Source organism: Psilocybe cubensis, chromosome 6 (genome assembly GCF_017499595.1).
Source record: "Psilocybe cubensis strain MGC-MH-2018 chromosome 6, whole genome shotgun sequence".
Classification (NCBI taxonomy): domain Eukaryota; kingdom Fungi; phylum Basidiomycota; class Agaricomycetes; order Agaricales; family Agrocybaceae; genus Psilocybe; species Psilocybe cubensis.
This window is the reverse complement of record NC_063004.1, coordinates 2455813-2471033: the sequence shown is the minus strand read 5'-3', so window position 1 is coordinate 2471033 and position 15221 is coordinate 2455813. Positions and strand designations below refer to the sequence as shown.

The 15221-nt window shown below is 44.7% G+C and overlaps 3 protein-coding genes across 3 annotated transcripts; all 3 read right to left on the bottom strand.

The window, feature by feature from the left end:
- Window positions 1–80: 80 nt before the first annotated feature.
- Window positions 81–3854, bottom strand: JR316_0007280 (putative glucan 1,3-beta-glucosidase D; the record flags this gene model as incomplete). The annotated part of the gene is made up of 18 exons (XM_047893023.1): window positions 81–135; window positions 202–228; window positions 290–507; window positions 602–690; window positions 744–918; window positions 1176–1272; window positions 1474–1602; window positions 1737–1796; window positions 1946–2041; window positions 2144–2248; window positions 2359–2374; window positions 2435–2471; window positions 2526–2601; window positions 2663–2768; window positions 2817–2844; window positions 2899–3041; window positions 3175–3676; window positions 3738–3854. 18 exons carry the CDS (start codon window positions 3852–3854, stop codon window positions 81–83), a joined length of 2076 nt encoding a protein of 691 aa, XP_047748305.1.
- Window positions 3855–7337: 3483 nt separating this feature from the next.
- Window positions 7338–8417, bottom strand: JR316_0007279 (DNA/RNA-binding protein KIN17; the record flags this gene model as incomplete). Its single annotated transcript, XM_047893022.1, has 4 exons — window positions 7338–7772; window positions 7830–8037; window positions 8095–8374; window positions 8402–8417. 4 exons carry the CDS (start codon window positions 8415–8417, stop codon window positions 7338–7340), a joined length of 939 nt encoding a protein of 312 aa, XP_047748304.1.
- Window positions 8418–9816: 1399 nt separating this feature from the next.
- On the bottom strand, window positions 9817–12005 carry JR316_0007278 (Phosphatidylserine synthase 2; the record flags this gene model as incomplete). Its single annotated transcript, XM_047893021.1, has 10 exons — window positions 9817–9906; window positions 9966–10137; window positions 10193–10305; window positions 10352–10543; window positions 10606–10637; window positions 11044–11080; window positions 11142–11403; window positions 11464–11574; window positions 11638–11702; window positions 11880–12005. The coding sequence occupies 10 exons, from the start codon at window positions 12003–12005 to the stop codon at window positions 9817–9819; spliced, it is 1200 nt and encodes a 399-aa protein (XP_047748303.1).
- Window positions 12006–15221: the final 3216 nt, after the last annotated feature.

Here is a 15221-nt window from a genome sequence, read left to right as displayed (position 1 = left end):
CAACATAAAAATTAAGTAGGCTTAGATAGTTACAATTCACAATGTCAGATCGAAAGAAACATTGTCCTCGACGCGTAGTTTCAGGGTCCAGTGCAGGTAGTAGTTGGCAAAGCTGCGCTGACGGCATCCCAAGGGCTAAACAAAATAGCAAAGGATCAGACATACAGCCGACACAGATACGTTAATACGATGAACACTAACTTAGGGTACGAGCAGCCGGCAATGGGTCTAAAATGTTTCCCGACGGAGTAAGGAAAAGCAAAAAACACAGGTAAGGTAGAAAACATACACGAATGCAGGGGCATTATCTGCAGGATTATTCCAGCCTGAGCCGACAACAGCAGAAGGTGCGGCTGTGAACGTGGGTGCAAAAAGTGTTTTCAAAGTGCCTGTTGGCGTGTATGTCGGCAACAAAGCGACTTGAGTTCCTGAAAAAGAAGGCGAGATAGTGGCCGGAGGGAAAGGATGGGACGTGCTTTGAGCGGGGTCGACGGTACCTGCGCCCGCCTACAAGAAGACACAAAGAAAAGTCCGGATCAGAATTTGAATGTGGAGGACAAGGAGACGCTGAGAACTGGTGGGAATGCGGTAGAAAACTTACTCCTCCGGTAGCAGTCGCAGGGTAATTGCCATCGAACAGCTGGCTTGAACCAAGGACTGAAGCACAATGCCCAATGGCCTCGCGTGGGTCTGTTCAAATTATTACGCAACGTTTTGATAAGTAGTATTTGTTTTATTCGCACCTTTTGGAATCCATCCTTGTTGGAGTCCCAATTGGTAGTGCCACATGGGACTCGACGACGTGCCGAGTGCTGTTGAGTTACCAATTTTCCACGTCCAATAGAAAAAGTTTTGAAGGGCATCCATACTAGCCAGTGCGACATTTTTTAGGGCAGCAATGGTATCAGGAGTGTATGCCTAAAATTCAAAAAAAAAAAAAAAAAATCAATAAGTAATTGCCCCATTGTAAACGGCCGGCACATAACAGAGCGTAAAGTTCGGGTTCCTAAATCAAAAGACAAGGCACTTACACTCCAGTTGTCCCAAACATCACAATTCGGAATAGAGGAACCAATCCCATTTAGCCTGTGGGAGAGAAGTAAAGAATGTATTCAGTCAGGTGCCGGGGTACTCAGTAGTCCTCCCCACAGATCCGGGAAAAGCCAGAAAGTTACATACCAAAGACCACAGTTATTGATTGCAGCTGAGAATTCTCCACCAAGTGTCACTCCAAACACTTTTTGTGATTGATTTGTTGCGATCGCCCAATCGCTGAGAAGCCGAGGTCAGTAAAAAGTTGAGATCATTCCCCATCGGCATGTTTGGATGTAAAGGCGGCAACTCAACATTTTGACGAAAACACATACCAAGGTTTCCTTGCCATAACAGCAGGCCTGATGGGGCCGTACATGGTTTAAATCAGCTTGATATTACCGATTGTAAAACGAAGAATATCATACGGAGAGGAGTCACCCATAAAGGCCAGGTACTACATTTGGTCGGAAAAAAGCAATCAGCTCTTCGCATACTTGATGGCCCCAAACACAACCATCACTCACCGGATGTTGGTCGAGGGCTAACCGATCTGCGCCAGTCAAAAATCTAAAAAATAGTTACAACTTCGAAACGATATTCTAATTTTGAAAATATACTGTACCCTTCCCAGATAGCTGGCTAGACAACAGAAAGGTCGTTAGCATAGGTGCTTTATTCGCGTCATGAAACCGAAAATGGACCGTACCCCTTGGAAGCCCTCATGAATGGCGATGTACGGTCCATTTCCTGTCCCTGTCCCCCTGTAAACACGAAAGTGATCAGTCTTGGATTTATGTGGTTACATTTAGTATCGAAGCTTCGCGACGTCGAAACTCGGAGAATGTTGTAAATATGTAGGAATAATAATGGAGACGTCGAGCACCGATACGCCAGCATTAAGAAAACTTACGTGGATTTTCTGATGGTATCATAAGCTTTGAGGTAGAAGCTCTGGACTGCGTCTTTTCCGATTGTGTCCCAAAGGATTTCGTTGACAATGCCGACTCTGAAGATAGAACAATATTAGCACAGATTCCGATGTGACAACGTTTATTTGACAAAAATTGACTGCATTTCTTTTTGGAGAAGGAAAATAGAACCGACTTACATCCCGACAACATCCCGATACTGAGGTTGACTGACAAATTCTGTGATAATCCGAAGATAGTTGAGCGTACGCTCAGCGTTGGCAATACCCATAACCCCGTTCATGCTTTAATTCCAGATCCAAAGATAGAAAACGAACAGGGGAAGAGAGCAAGGTAATTAGTGGCGCCATATCAGTGGCAACGAACAGAGGATGTGGCGTCGAGAAGCACTTACAAGTTGACTGATCCACCTGATCAACGACGAAAGCGAAGAACAAACATTGGAATCTCTTGTCAGCCCGCGAATATACAATGAAGGATACGGGGCATACTTTTTCCCGAATGATTCTACAAAACAGAAGCGATTAGACCTCCTACAAAAAGAAGTTAACGAACACCTACCCAGCCATTCTGACTTCCCGGGAGCGCATGAAGGTCGAGATAAATTCGGATGCCATACTTTCTTCCCCATTGAATACTGTTAATCGAAAAGAATAAGTTGGCAATAATACGAAATATAGTTTGGTGATAAACCTCACGCTTTAAGGAAGTAAGTCCAAGAAGTACCAGTCAAAAATGGTTCATCGTTTATAGTCTCAATAGCCCAGAAACCAATAGGAATCCGAACCCAATTTAATCCAGCACCTTCGCGAAAAGTTCAAGATAGAACAATTATAGAAAAAAAAGACCGACCTGCTATCTGAGCGAAGTCTTGTTCTGTCTGTAAGTAGATAAAAATGTCAGTGGAATGAAATACTGAAGATATTGCACTGACGATGAATGTTTTATAATGTTCCTCCATCTTGGTGGCGATATCTGACCCCATCGCCTGCGAGAGTGTCCATTCATCAACGACATTAATGTTTGTTTTGCCGATATAAGCCTCGTAGAGCGCTGGTACGATAAAAGGCTCGGTCACTGGAGCCATGTATCAGACGAAAAGTGAACATAATAACATGTTGAAGATATACCTAGCCAGCCACTGTATGCGCATACGAGTTAGGAGTTAAGAGAAAAAAAGCATTTATGCGCACTAACCCTAGATTCACACCTCTAACATAATCGGTGCCCCATTTCCATTCCTCTGTACCGATTCGAGGACTCCAACTCTGTGCTTTACCGCCAGTTGCAAAGGGTTGTTTGGGGTCGACTGCCCACTCTCCACCGAAGTCATTTGTGTATACAAAAGTCGTTCCATCTTCCATAGTGACTTTACTACCACTGGTTCCCGAAAGGAGAGAAGACGATCCTGTGCCACTGCCTGAACCAGTGCCACCCGTTCCACCACTTCCATTTCCACCACTTCCACCGGTGTTGTCGGCTGACTTCGTCTCGTTCGAAGTGCCTTTTTTCCCCACAAGCACACCAACGACGGCACCCACCACTCCAAGCGCCAGAATTACGGCTATAATGGCAAGCCATATCAGCCTATTTTTCCTCCGTTTTTGAATGCTAGCCATTCTTTGGGATTGAGAAGGGGCCCGTGCTACGAAACTTGCTGCTGCTGCAGGATGTAGCGCCGCTCTATCAGACAAGGGTGGATCATCCTGGTACTGAGGCCCATATATTCAGTTTCGTTCGTCCATAAAGTACGGGTATTAATTTTAAACCAACCATATTTAACAGTTCATCATTCCACGGGTCCGACTGAAGATCAGCCTGAGAGTTGATCATAGGTGACGGGGAAAGTTCATGGTCTTCTTTCAGCGACACCGACTTGTAGTGCGACATTATCGAGAAATCGATAGTGGTGGTTGATGATGAGAAGGGCTTGCATGGCTGCCAGCGTTTAATTACTATAATGAATAGGTGCAAACCTTGAATAAACTTGCCTTACGAGCCTTTAGGCCGGCCTGATTATTATCCCCATTTGGATGGATGCGGAGGTTGATTCCCTTGCCTCGACGCGTGGCCTAAAAATATATCGCCTTGCTACCTTGGACGCAACTAGGACATTCACCCTTATCGATTTGTCTACCAACCTCTCTCCACCTTTTTATGAGCGGAAACGACCCCACTTTCTACTGTGACTCTACTCAATCGCTTTTCTTGAGATCATTTCGCTTCACAACTCCCGCAAGCCACCAAAAATGATTCAATGGAGATCATAGACCGTTGGCTTGGAAGGGCCAGTGATGGTGATGTTCACGGCGTTCGATAGCGGGTAAAAATCAGAGGAGAGGTAATGGCTTACGACAAGTAAGGAGGATTCCAGCGATGTCTTCCGATATCATTCTCTCAACCTCTCGAGAGTCCCTGTCGCGTTTCCGACAAGGCTGAATGACTGACTTCTCGCCTGCCATGTGTATGATGTTTCTTAGACTTGCCCATGTTGCCATAACCAGCATCAACCAAGCTGAGTACATTCACTGTAAAAAAAGAGAGAAATGTCTACACTTCGTTACTGGAGCTCATCCGGGTCTGAAGGATCAGAAAAATCAATCTAAAACAATTCGTATTTATGAATCAAGTAGTTGACGGTTCATGGATATTGTAATTGGGATCTATCAAACTAATAGAACCTGACATCTCACTGACTTGATAAGATACAATAACTATGAAGTCATCGATTTAAATGATCCAACATCAGGAGTTTTCGACTTTCGAATCGTCGACCAAGTTGCATCTCGTATATGACTGTCCTCCACATTACATTTCCCTGGCATCCGTTATCTTCGCCACTTCGAAATAGCCCATTTGTTTCAAAGATAATAACCTCTAGAACCCATGATACGTATCAACCGCGAAGTGTTACTTTACGAGTATATGCATCCCTCGGAGTTGGTATCCCTAAAACCCGTATTTGTGAATGTCATTCACCCCTTCTTCGGACTTTTCGATGAATACTGTCATGGCCTATTCGTCATGATAACCAAATCAGTTGAAGCCATTCCAGTTGCAACTGGGATCCGATTTGGGTCCGGTGTCACTCCCTCATGAGCTCACAGAGGTCACCAATATCATGCTAATAATCCATATCGAAAGTGCTGAAACCTCGGAAACGACCGCAAGCAAAAACTTCCCTGCTATTCCAGTCATACTGACCCCAAATCTTTGTTTGCACGCTGATACAGAAAATGGAAGAGCTCATCTAGCAATTAGCAAATAAACGCGCTACCAGTTGGCCAAAAGGATTTGAGGCGCCATAGAACAATGCGACTCACCAGAGCAACTTCAAGAAACAGTGCATATGGTTCAAGAAACACAACGTGAGGTTATGTAGGTCAAGACTTCCCACATCATCATCACATGAGGTCCGAAGAGCACTCAGGCATTGCATTGGGGAAGTCATAAATCTGTCCCACAATTTATGAGGCGTAACTGTTATGGAATTCATAATTTCTCCTATCAGAAATCCTACGTACTTGAACAAGCTGCCAAATGGACGCCGAATGTCTGGCCCTAAAAGGGAGCGAAAGCACTCGGAACGGCTACTTATTGCACGCTTAGCTGCAGCTTCGCACGCGTATGATCAGTATCAATGAATCACAGAACTTGGGTCCGGATAATCGTAATACATACATGATTCGCTTGGATATTCTCACTGCTTGTTCCATTAAACATCAATGCAATGAAATGCTTCCTTCGCTTCGAAGAAGAACATCTTTTCGTGAAGTTCCTGAAATGAATAGCCCCTTCAGGAACGAAAGGATTGTCATGAAGACTTGGCCAAAGATGCAATGCTTATTTTTCAACTCGGTCTCTCCAGTGATAAACATTACAATGGTCTTTGTGGAGCCCTTTGAAGTGTAAAATGCTGCAACAAGTCATTCAAAGCGTTTCTTTCGCATCGATGTATATCCTGAAAGCGCCTATTTTTAGTTGGCAAAATTTTCGTTAAACTGGGATCCGACAGAGAATGTGCTTGAGAACTCAGAGAACTGCGATGCAGGCTACAAAGCCACCATCAATACGTATTCATGGTGGAAGCTCAATGAACTAAAAGCTCCATTAAATCGCGAGGACAGAGTAGATTCTGATTCTTCCAGTAATCATGCGTATATCTAGGATTCCAGGGTACGAAGTTCTTGAATCCGGATTAGTTCATCGGGCAGAGCTTTAGAGATTGTTTTCATAGAAAACTGGTTATGAAATTGAAAAATGAGGTAGAAAGAAAAAAGCCGGAGAATTTCCCGTAATATAGAATGCGACACGGCCCATTATAACACAAGATCGACACATAATCAGAAACTGGGCTAGACAACGGGGAGAGATGATCGCGAATGGCCGCGACCTCTACGTGAAATATGAGTGGCGATAAAATCGATAAAGATGGTCCTCCTGTGTTTTTCTCGGTGTAATTTGGTTTGTGCATGCTTATACTGGTCACTGACAGTTATGGAACTGGGGCGGAGAGATCAACCGGAATCGTTGTCGGTTGATTATACATCAAACCAGAGGAAAAAACGCTGGATGATCCCCTCGCGGTCGTAGAGGGAATAGCAGATAGCAGATGAGCTTTCTAAGAGATTCCTGCTTGCATCCAAGAATTGAATGAAGCCTATGGCGGGAAAGGACATGTCATCGGCTGCTGAAATCCTGGATGTTCGCATAAGCTTGAGAGGCCAGACCTGGTCATAAAATAAATTCGTTCGTAATCGCAATGATGAAGCTGATAGAAGCTGCGGCCGTCCAACGTGTACGATAACCATGAAGTAGGGAGAACAGCGATATTAGCGCTCGTTATGGACCGTATTGTTTGCGAGCAGAAGAGCTTGCCAGTGTTTCTGGGAGGAATATGAGAGGGCGAAACTCTAGATATGAATCATTGAAATATAGGTAGTTATTTCGGCGTTCCGGCGGCATAAAATAGACCATTTAACCACGGTGCTGAGATTGTTTGATGGATATTCCACCCGCTGGTCTCAGGTTTCATGTGTTGGAATACGAAGAGACAGTTAAATCATAAACAAGTCAAGATGCTATCGATCTGAAGCACCGTTTTCAAATCACGATACACGTAGTTTTGTAGACGTCCGGTAGGGCGCAGGGAGTGGTCCAAGATATGTTGGAGGGATTGAATGGAGAAGAATGAGGGGAAGCGACCGGGAAACTATTATATATCTGGTCGGTGGGCATTAGAGGGGAGAAAGCGGGTGATCTTCCCAAAACACCGGCAGCGACATCGAGATAGATACAGAGTTATTGATGTCGATCGAGTTACAAATATTAAAAGAACATACAAGGGAAACACGTCCAAAAAACTCGAGAACCTCAGGCCATGTTGTCCCGGTCCATCCTTCTCCTCTTCCGCTCCTGTTCCTCAATTATAAGTCTCTCAGCTGCAGTCATCGGAGCCGATCTCTTCTTTTCGTTAACCGCCTTGTCTCCGCCATCGGAAGAAGCAGCCGCTGCAGCCTTGAATACGTTTGGCCGTTTTAACGGATTTGCTTTTAGTGGATTGACTGCAGGCTTCAGGGCGTTCATCTTGATGCCAATCGGTGCACTTGATGCGGCCGATTTGGCTGATAATGTTAAGACGACCTTTTCAGACTTATCGTCCCGTTGTAGACCTTCCTCAACAGCTGAAGTGGAAGGCGTTGGTTCGGAGGTACTTTCTGCTGCAGCTCGTTCTATTTGTTCGGCGATGAGGAGTCGCTCTCTCTGCTCATCGGATATGGTTGCACGATCTTTCTTCTGGGAAGCCTCCTAAATTCATGATAGAACCCGTCAGCTACATTCCGAAACAGAAGTATGCCAACGCACCGCTTTGGCAAGGGCCTGAGGACTATTGTCGATCCACGCGATGAACCAACCTTTCTCAGTTTCGTCCACTCTAGCGACACCCGTTCTACCGAGATGCTTCACGAATTCGGTTAAGGTTACCCATCGTGTGGAGTTCATGTGGAGATGGTTCTTGTCCGAGATGTATTCCTGGTACACCTGATTGGCTCGAACACGTTTTGTGCCAAATCTATGTATGAACAGACATGACTGATAAGAGATATAAGAAAGAAGCTGAGAAAAGTACCTTCTGGAGAGCAATGCAACGAACTCAGATTGAAATTGTTGGGAAAATCCAGCGATGTGGCTACCTGCGTGTTCACCAACGACCAGCATCTGTCGCAGATGCGACTCTGACGCTGCGTGACATTTGAAGCCGTTCTCGTCTCTGCACTGCTTCTCGCAGACTTGGCAATACCATCGAAGGCGTTGCAAACCCTTTGACTTCATCTTGTTCGCAACATACTTTGGGGTTCCCACTACCATGAGGTTAGTTACCGAGATAAAGATGAGCGGCTTTTGCCTTTCTAAAGAGGTTTGTAGAGAATTCTCACCTTCAGCGCGCGGCATTGTGCAGAATAGATGTACTAAAACGATGAATACAAGGAAGAGTCGATGACAAAGTGGTGGTCGATGACAGGAATGGCTGAGCTTGTTGGATAGCATTGCATTGCTTACGAATACGGAGGATCACGTGTTTAATCAAATTAGGCCGGGCCGTGAGATACCTAAAACGGACCGTGGATTCTGGAGCAGCCGAGCCGACAAAAGGGACGTTATTCGTAATGCCCAAGAATACTAAGTACCAAAGACAAATCTGTCATCTCCCGAATAAGCTGTCCCTGAATCCCTTGAGCTCCGAGGATGAGAGATCTAGTACAACTGAATGCGCCCCGCACCAGGAATTTAGTAGTAACTGCCCTATTCTGGAAAAAACACATATATAAAAGATCATATTCAAAGTATGGCAAGTCATAAGCTCCTTCTGAGGAAATATACTGATTTATCTTCTGCCTAATATAGTTTGCTAGAGAATATTTTTATGTGGAATGGGCTATTCACATTGGTGACTCGGCAGAAGAGACCTTTATCCAGCCTAAATTTTTTAAAGATGCAGACGAAACCTGTAAGTATGTGCGTTGAAAGGGACAACGGCATGCTATTTTAAGACTCATATGTTCTACTCGTGGTTGTCTGAAGATTCAAAACTCTCACACCGCTAATTTAATTGAATGCCGATAAAGGCATACCTCCGTTAAAGTTGAAAACTTTTTTAGGTATGTGAACTCACTCGACTGCCCACCAATATACTCGTTCTTATTTCTTGACGATCTATAAAGGTCGAGATATCAGCGGGTAGCTGTGTACCAATGGTATTCCTGTACTGTTACATTGAGGGAGAATATCCAAAAATTTCGCATTATGTACCCATGACCATCATGATAATGATACACTTGAGGGCCACCATCATATTCTTAGGATGGAAGTATTTCCAAACCAGTTCAAACCGTTTACAACTCCAACAAGGTAAGATGAAGCGGTGTAACGGTCGAGAAATCAACATACAAGTCAGCAAAACGTTCTATTTTGACGGACATCGCTTCCATAGCTCCTGTACTGTTGAAACAATCCCCGCCACTCGTAAGATGAAAAGTAATCAGGCATGAAGCTCATTAATATCAGTACGAGTTATATCTGTGTCGTTTCTCCGGCGCAGTACTTCTCCGACAACAAAGGATGGACGCTGGACTCACACACACTAAGTGAAATAGACGACGCTCAAAAGGCTTCCTCATTGTTCCCACCCGATCGATCGCCTCAAAAGAGTCGAATAAAGAAGCGCCGTTGATCCCTTTCAGACGACTATGCGAAGAAAGAGGATTCTAATGAAGTGCGTCCTGAATATTTAGACTCCATAGAGTGAATTAATGGTATCGACATAAGGTATGAATATGAACCACTACTAATTTCATGACGACTTTGCCTTTCCTTTCTTCTGATGCCTACGGAGATACCTTCTCGCGCTAGGGACTCCAAACTGTATGCGAACGTCAATCAGCTATCATACAGGTAACAAAATAATGGAAGGACAATCGAGAAGTAGATCTGTAAACTGACCTGGAAAATGGGATAGAGAACGAGAACCGAAGCTCCGATTGCCCAGCCCCACTTAACCTTGGACGGTAGAGGCTCGGGAAACTGCCCTTTACCCCATTTCGCAATCACCAAGAACTCAGTGACGATGGTGGCTAGAAGAAGCCAGACATGCTGACCCATACGCACCGCTCGTCTGGAAAATGGTGCGTCAAGTATAACGGAGAAAATGCGAGTTTTTGAATGCTTACCGCGGATCGTTAATATACTGATAAAGTTCTCGAACAGCAGGAAGGGCGCAAAGAAACACAAAGGTAAGGCGTAATATGATGATAGGATGGTCGGGTTCCATCCATAACAAGCTCTGGTCAAAAATTAAAAGGGGCCTTGGTAAGATTAATCGCACATACCTTTAAGTAGAATGGATTGAGTTCAGCGGCTAGAAATACTGCCAGTAGTAAAACGACCGTTGAAAAGTGCAAGAAGTCCGTGGCCGTCCCCCACTTGAAAGCAGTGAAGTCGTGAGGAGAGAACTGGCTAAGCACTCTTTTTGCCTTCGACCGGATCCCTCGCGTTTGTCGGAATCCGCGCCATTCGTAAGGCTATCCAACAGTATTGAATGCCCGACGCTTCTCTCATGCAAAAGGACATCGCGTATTCATACCTTAACTTCAAAGAATTGACAGACTTTCATTCCTGATAGAAAAGAATAATTGAAGTTAATATTATGAACTATCACATATGATTTATATCGCCATACCTAAATACGTGCCGAGCCAATTGCAAACCATGACGTCTAATATCCACTATTGGATAACCCTTGAATATATCTCGAAAACGAGGGACATGCAAAGAGTAAACTTACATGATCCCACCAACACTAAATGATTTACGTGGTAAATGAGTAGAATACGCTCAGATCGACATGACATGCCTCGGCAAAGTTTGGCAACTGGTGCTGCAAACTGTACTCCGCCAATTCAAAAGCGATACTAAGAATCTGTTTCATGCTTAGTTTCTTTTACTCAAGGTGTTGACGTAGGAAGGGGTCTTACCCAGCAAAACCAGTAATCCCGTAAGATCATGGCTTTTCCAAACCAACCTAGAGTATGAGCGATGCAGAAGATGTCAAAAGCATTCTAAAACGACGCAAATCAGCCTATATAGAACACTATAATATAGTAAAAGATCCATATATACCCATAGATTCTTAACAGTCAAAGTACAATCCTCAGCGTAGCTCTTCTCCGGCAGGGGAACTCCGAGGTTAGAATCGATATAAGTCATCATTTGCCGCGCAGTTTTGAGATCTTGAAATAACAAGAAGACCAGACCTAGTTCGTACAACAAATTAACTGCAAGAATTATACGCCAGAAGGCAGGATGAGGTCGAATGAATGGTCCATCTCGAAATTGGATCATTGCGAATAGTAGAAACGATGCTATAGCAGCATATACGCCACTGAGGGAGCATGGCAGTGTAAGAAAATACAGGGATAGAAAGGCGAAGGACAAAACATACACGCGTCTCTTGTCCCTTCCTTCTTCCAAGACATCCTGAGTAGTGGCCACATAAGCGAGGACAACTAAACCGCACGCAAGCGCCGAGAGTGTGATAGGTTTGTAAAAGAATCTACGCAAAATCCAGGTAGCTGGTTCACTAAACTATCATCGCTAAGCACAGTCTTGAACTCACTCGACACTTGTGTCGTGCTTTTCTTGAAATGGCGTTATTCGTGTGTAAGGCTCTGTGCGGTCGGCCTGATGAACGAATAGCCAGGCGTCATCAACGTCGTCACGAGGGAATGATTGGACAAATGGAGAGTATCACATACATCGTACCCTGTAAATCGCGGTCATCAAGTCAAAATTACGAAAGCAATAACAGTATCTGCACAGTTGCATTTGCAACCGCGTGTATTCCAACGTACAACGTACAGGCACTCCATTAAGGCCCGGGACAGGCTCTGGCTCAATCTCCGCAACGTTTGACAACAAGGCGTCAGAGTCCTCTTCTCCTGGAGAAGTGGGAGACAAGTCGGGGTTTTCAGATGCTGACGCCATCATCTGTGGAATATCTGTTTTACACGAATTCTACAACCGCAAGTCAATACCAGGGATTTTCGGGCATGAATGTAAACTGAAGTTGCTCACATAATACAGGCGTAAAACGCGAAGTGATTGGGTAATTTACACGGGTACTTGTCGATATAGTCAGTCAGGTATAGAGTGGAGGAATCTAGGACGTTGTGATAGTAATGGTGATTGTCATAACAGGTGCAACTTTCAACTCAACCTGTACGACGTCATGCGCACTTTTATTTGGCTTTATTTGATTGTAGCCTCTCGGATCCGCTTAGGCTACGTTTAGGCCGGGCCTAAACTTGACCATGAGCCTTCGGGTTCAACAATTTCAATCAGGTTCACTATTCAACGAACGTTTCAACGGTTGACGGTCAGTTTAAACACATCGACCATCTCCACATATTTGACACCTTCTTCGTTCTAAATCCAAGCTATGTCGCATACTAGGATTTTCTAGAAGACTTATCTTTCTGTCTGCTTGCCGATCGTCACCACATTGCTCTTTCTTGGTCAATTATTACGGCGCTAGGACTTTTAACTTCGTCTATGGCAAAAATACACGGTATTCGTACTCTCAGTGGCACCGTTGTATAATTTTACATTTTTTTTCTCAGTGGCGCACTGTCATACGCATGCCACCTCCATTCCTATACTCGAGTCTTGTACCTGCGGCTTTTCTGTCGAACATCACATTTATCTGGCCGACATCTTGACGGTTGGTAGGGAGCCATTGTATTTGACGCTGAAGGCCTATTATCATCGTTGGAATACCAAGAGATAATGTTTTACGTTCATGAATCTCGTCATCATTAGCTAAAAGGCTTTGCCTCCTCAGTGTCATAACTTGCTTACTTGTTCTGGCCCACTTGTCTCCTATATTTTCCCGGTATCCTCCCGGTCGTAAGGGGTTATCGAGCACATTACACCTTGAAAGGGACCCGCGATGGTGGGCGCACCTGCGATCTCACCAATGTCTACGGTATGTTTGATTAATGTGTTTTTAAAGACCATTACATATAGCTTTCCGCACTGATAGCCTATCAGTTTCCGGACGTACATCAGGGAAAAACGCGCCGTGTCAGTCAGATGATATAGTGCGCAGCCTTACTGACCTGAAAATGTAAAGTCCTCGAGATGGATGGAGTCCTTTGCTTCAAGGAAATTCCCGAGCTGACCGATCCCCTACCCGTCGTTCCGTTTCTTCCACTTTCGAAACTTTGGAAACGAACCTATCGACACTACCTTGTTTCCAATCCCTACGTGACCCTAACTTCCATTGGCTATTAGACCTGTTTCAACATAAATCAAGCTGAGGCAGGTTTTGTACTGCGTCAACGCGTCTTCCACTTACGAATAAAAATTTCTTGGCGTGGATTCTGCTTGTGCACTTACTGCCTTGCATTGTTCTTCTCGACTTTCCTACGGTTTCGTCGTTCTTTCGGCAACAATCCAGACATGGACTCTGAAAGGCTCGTGGTCTGTGTAACTAGACGAATTTGTTGTACCGTCACTTTCCTCGGGCAAATGGCGTAAAAACCCCTCGATAATGTATGTCCGGGGCAAAAACACGATCGTGAGCCCCGCATTTACCTCACTGTAGGCCAATTGTAGCTATCGAAACAAACGCGAGTATTTTGAACCAAAAAAAGTCGTTGCCTTTTTTGACGGTCTCGCATGGTTTCCTGACAGGTAATTTGTACCTTTAAGTAGCTCTTCCAGTACTGACGATCGGTAGGAACAACCATTCGCACTTCTTTCATCGCCCTCTATTCAGAAAGGACCGTCGGTTCCCACCACATAGACGTGCTCTGATGGCGGATGACTGATTGGATTGTGTTTGATATCTTCCACGGCGTCAACCGGTCGTCACAAGGCCGCCTGATCAGGGGTTCAAGTTAACCTTGTCAGTCGAATCAGCCAAGACTTCTAAGTTCTTACCATCGCAGATTCTGATCATATCGTATTTGGCAGCCTAATACTACTGCTTCGACTTCCAGGCCTTGACTGATTGTGGCACCCTTTGGCGCTTGCGGCTGGACATTAGTTCAAAAGGATAGGCATTCTAGACAGACCGTGAGTGTTCATGCACTGGCTAGTAGTTTATTAGTGTGATTTTCACGGAAAGACTGTTCAGAAAGATATGTTTTCGAACTCCACTATGATGAAAGTATGTCGCTTGTGGTGTAGCAAGTCATCGGTGACTCGATCACCTTGCTAAATATCTAATAAGGCATGTAGCATCGGGGATCGAGTTTGTCCATGATTTCGAGGCGCTTGACCCGAGCTACTGCAAACGGATGAGAATCAAGATTTTGTACTAACCGATCCACCCGAATAAATGGAAAGTTTGGACTGAATTTTGAGGACCGAATTTAGTCCTTTTTCCCGCCTCCCGCGGATGATTGCGCAATTCTAGATGCTCGAATTCTACACGTTCATTGAAAAATGATAACTTCATCTCAAATGCGACTTCGTTACATTACATTACTTATCACTGAGACCTAAGTAAAGACTACGCATGGTTGGATATCTACTTTACGTGTGACGCCACAAATCCGGATTCCCTGTTGGGATTCATACTTGGGAGATGCGCCACCTACGTCGGCTCAGAAAGTAAGTCGATGGGCAAATATTTTTCGTTGGCTGAATTCCTCATTGTCTGGTGTAATTGCAGTCCAACGACGCAAAGCAGCAGCAAACTTGTTGTATAGAATATGATTTGTCTTCTAACTATCCGTTTTTCGCGCACAAGACCAGACGTTTCCGCCCAAATGTCACCAGAATCGTCTATGACTGCATCACTGACTGGCGTTAGTGAGAGACTCTCAAAGCCTTAATCCAGGGACGAGACCTCTGAGGACATCTAGACACTGTTTTGTGTATGTCTTCCCATGACAGTATGGACATTGATTGACTCCAAACACTGATTGTCGACAACACAGCCAGTGACTCTAGAATCGAAGACTCGCGCTTATGCTGAAGCCAAACCGCGTCGAGTCTAACTGGTCGGGGCATGGAGGTGACGATTCAGTGCATCCGGCGCAAGAAACGTATTTCACGACATTGGGACAATAAAGGAAACAGATCAAAGCAAACGAATTCAGAAAGGAGCTTACTGAAATCCAGAAGACCTCACAGTGGCTGGCATCGCAATTCCACGCTCGATGCCGAAAGGCGTATCATAGCTTACATGTT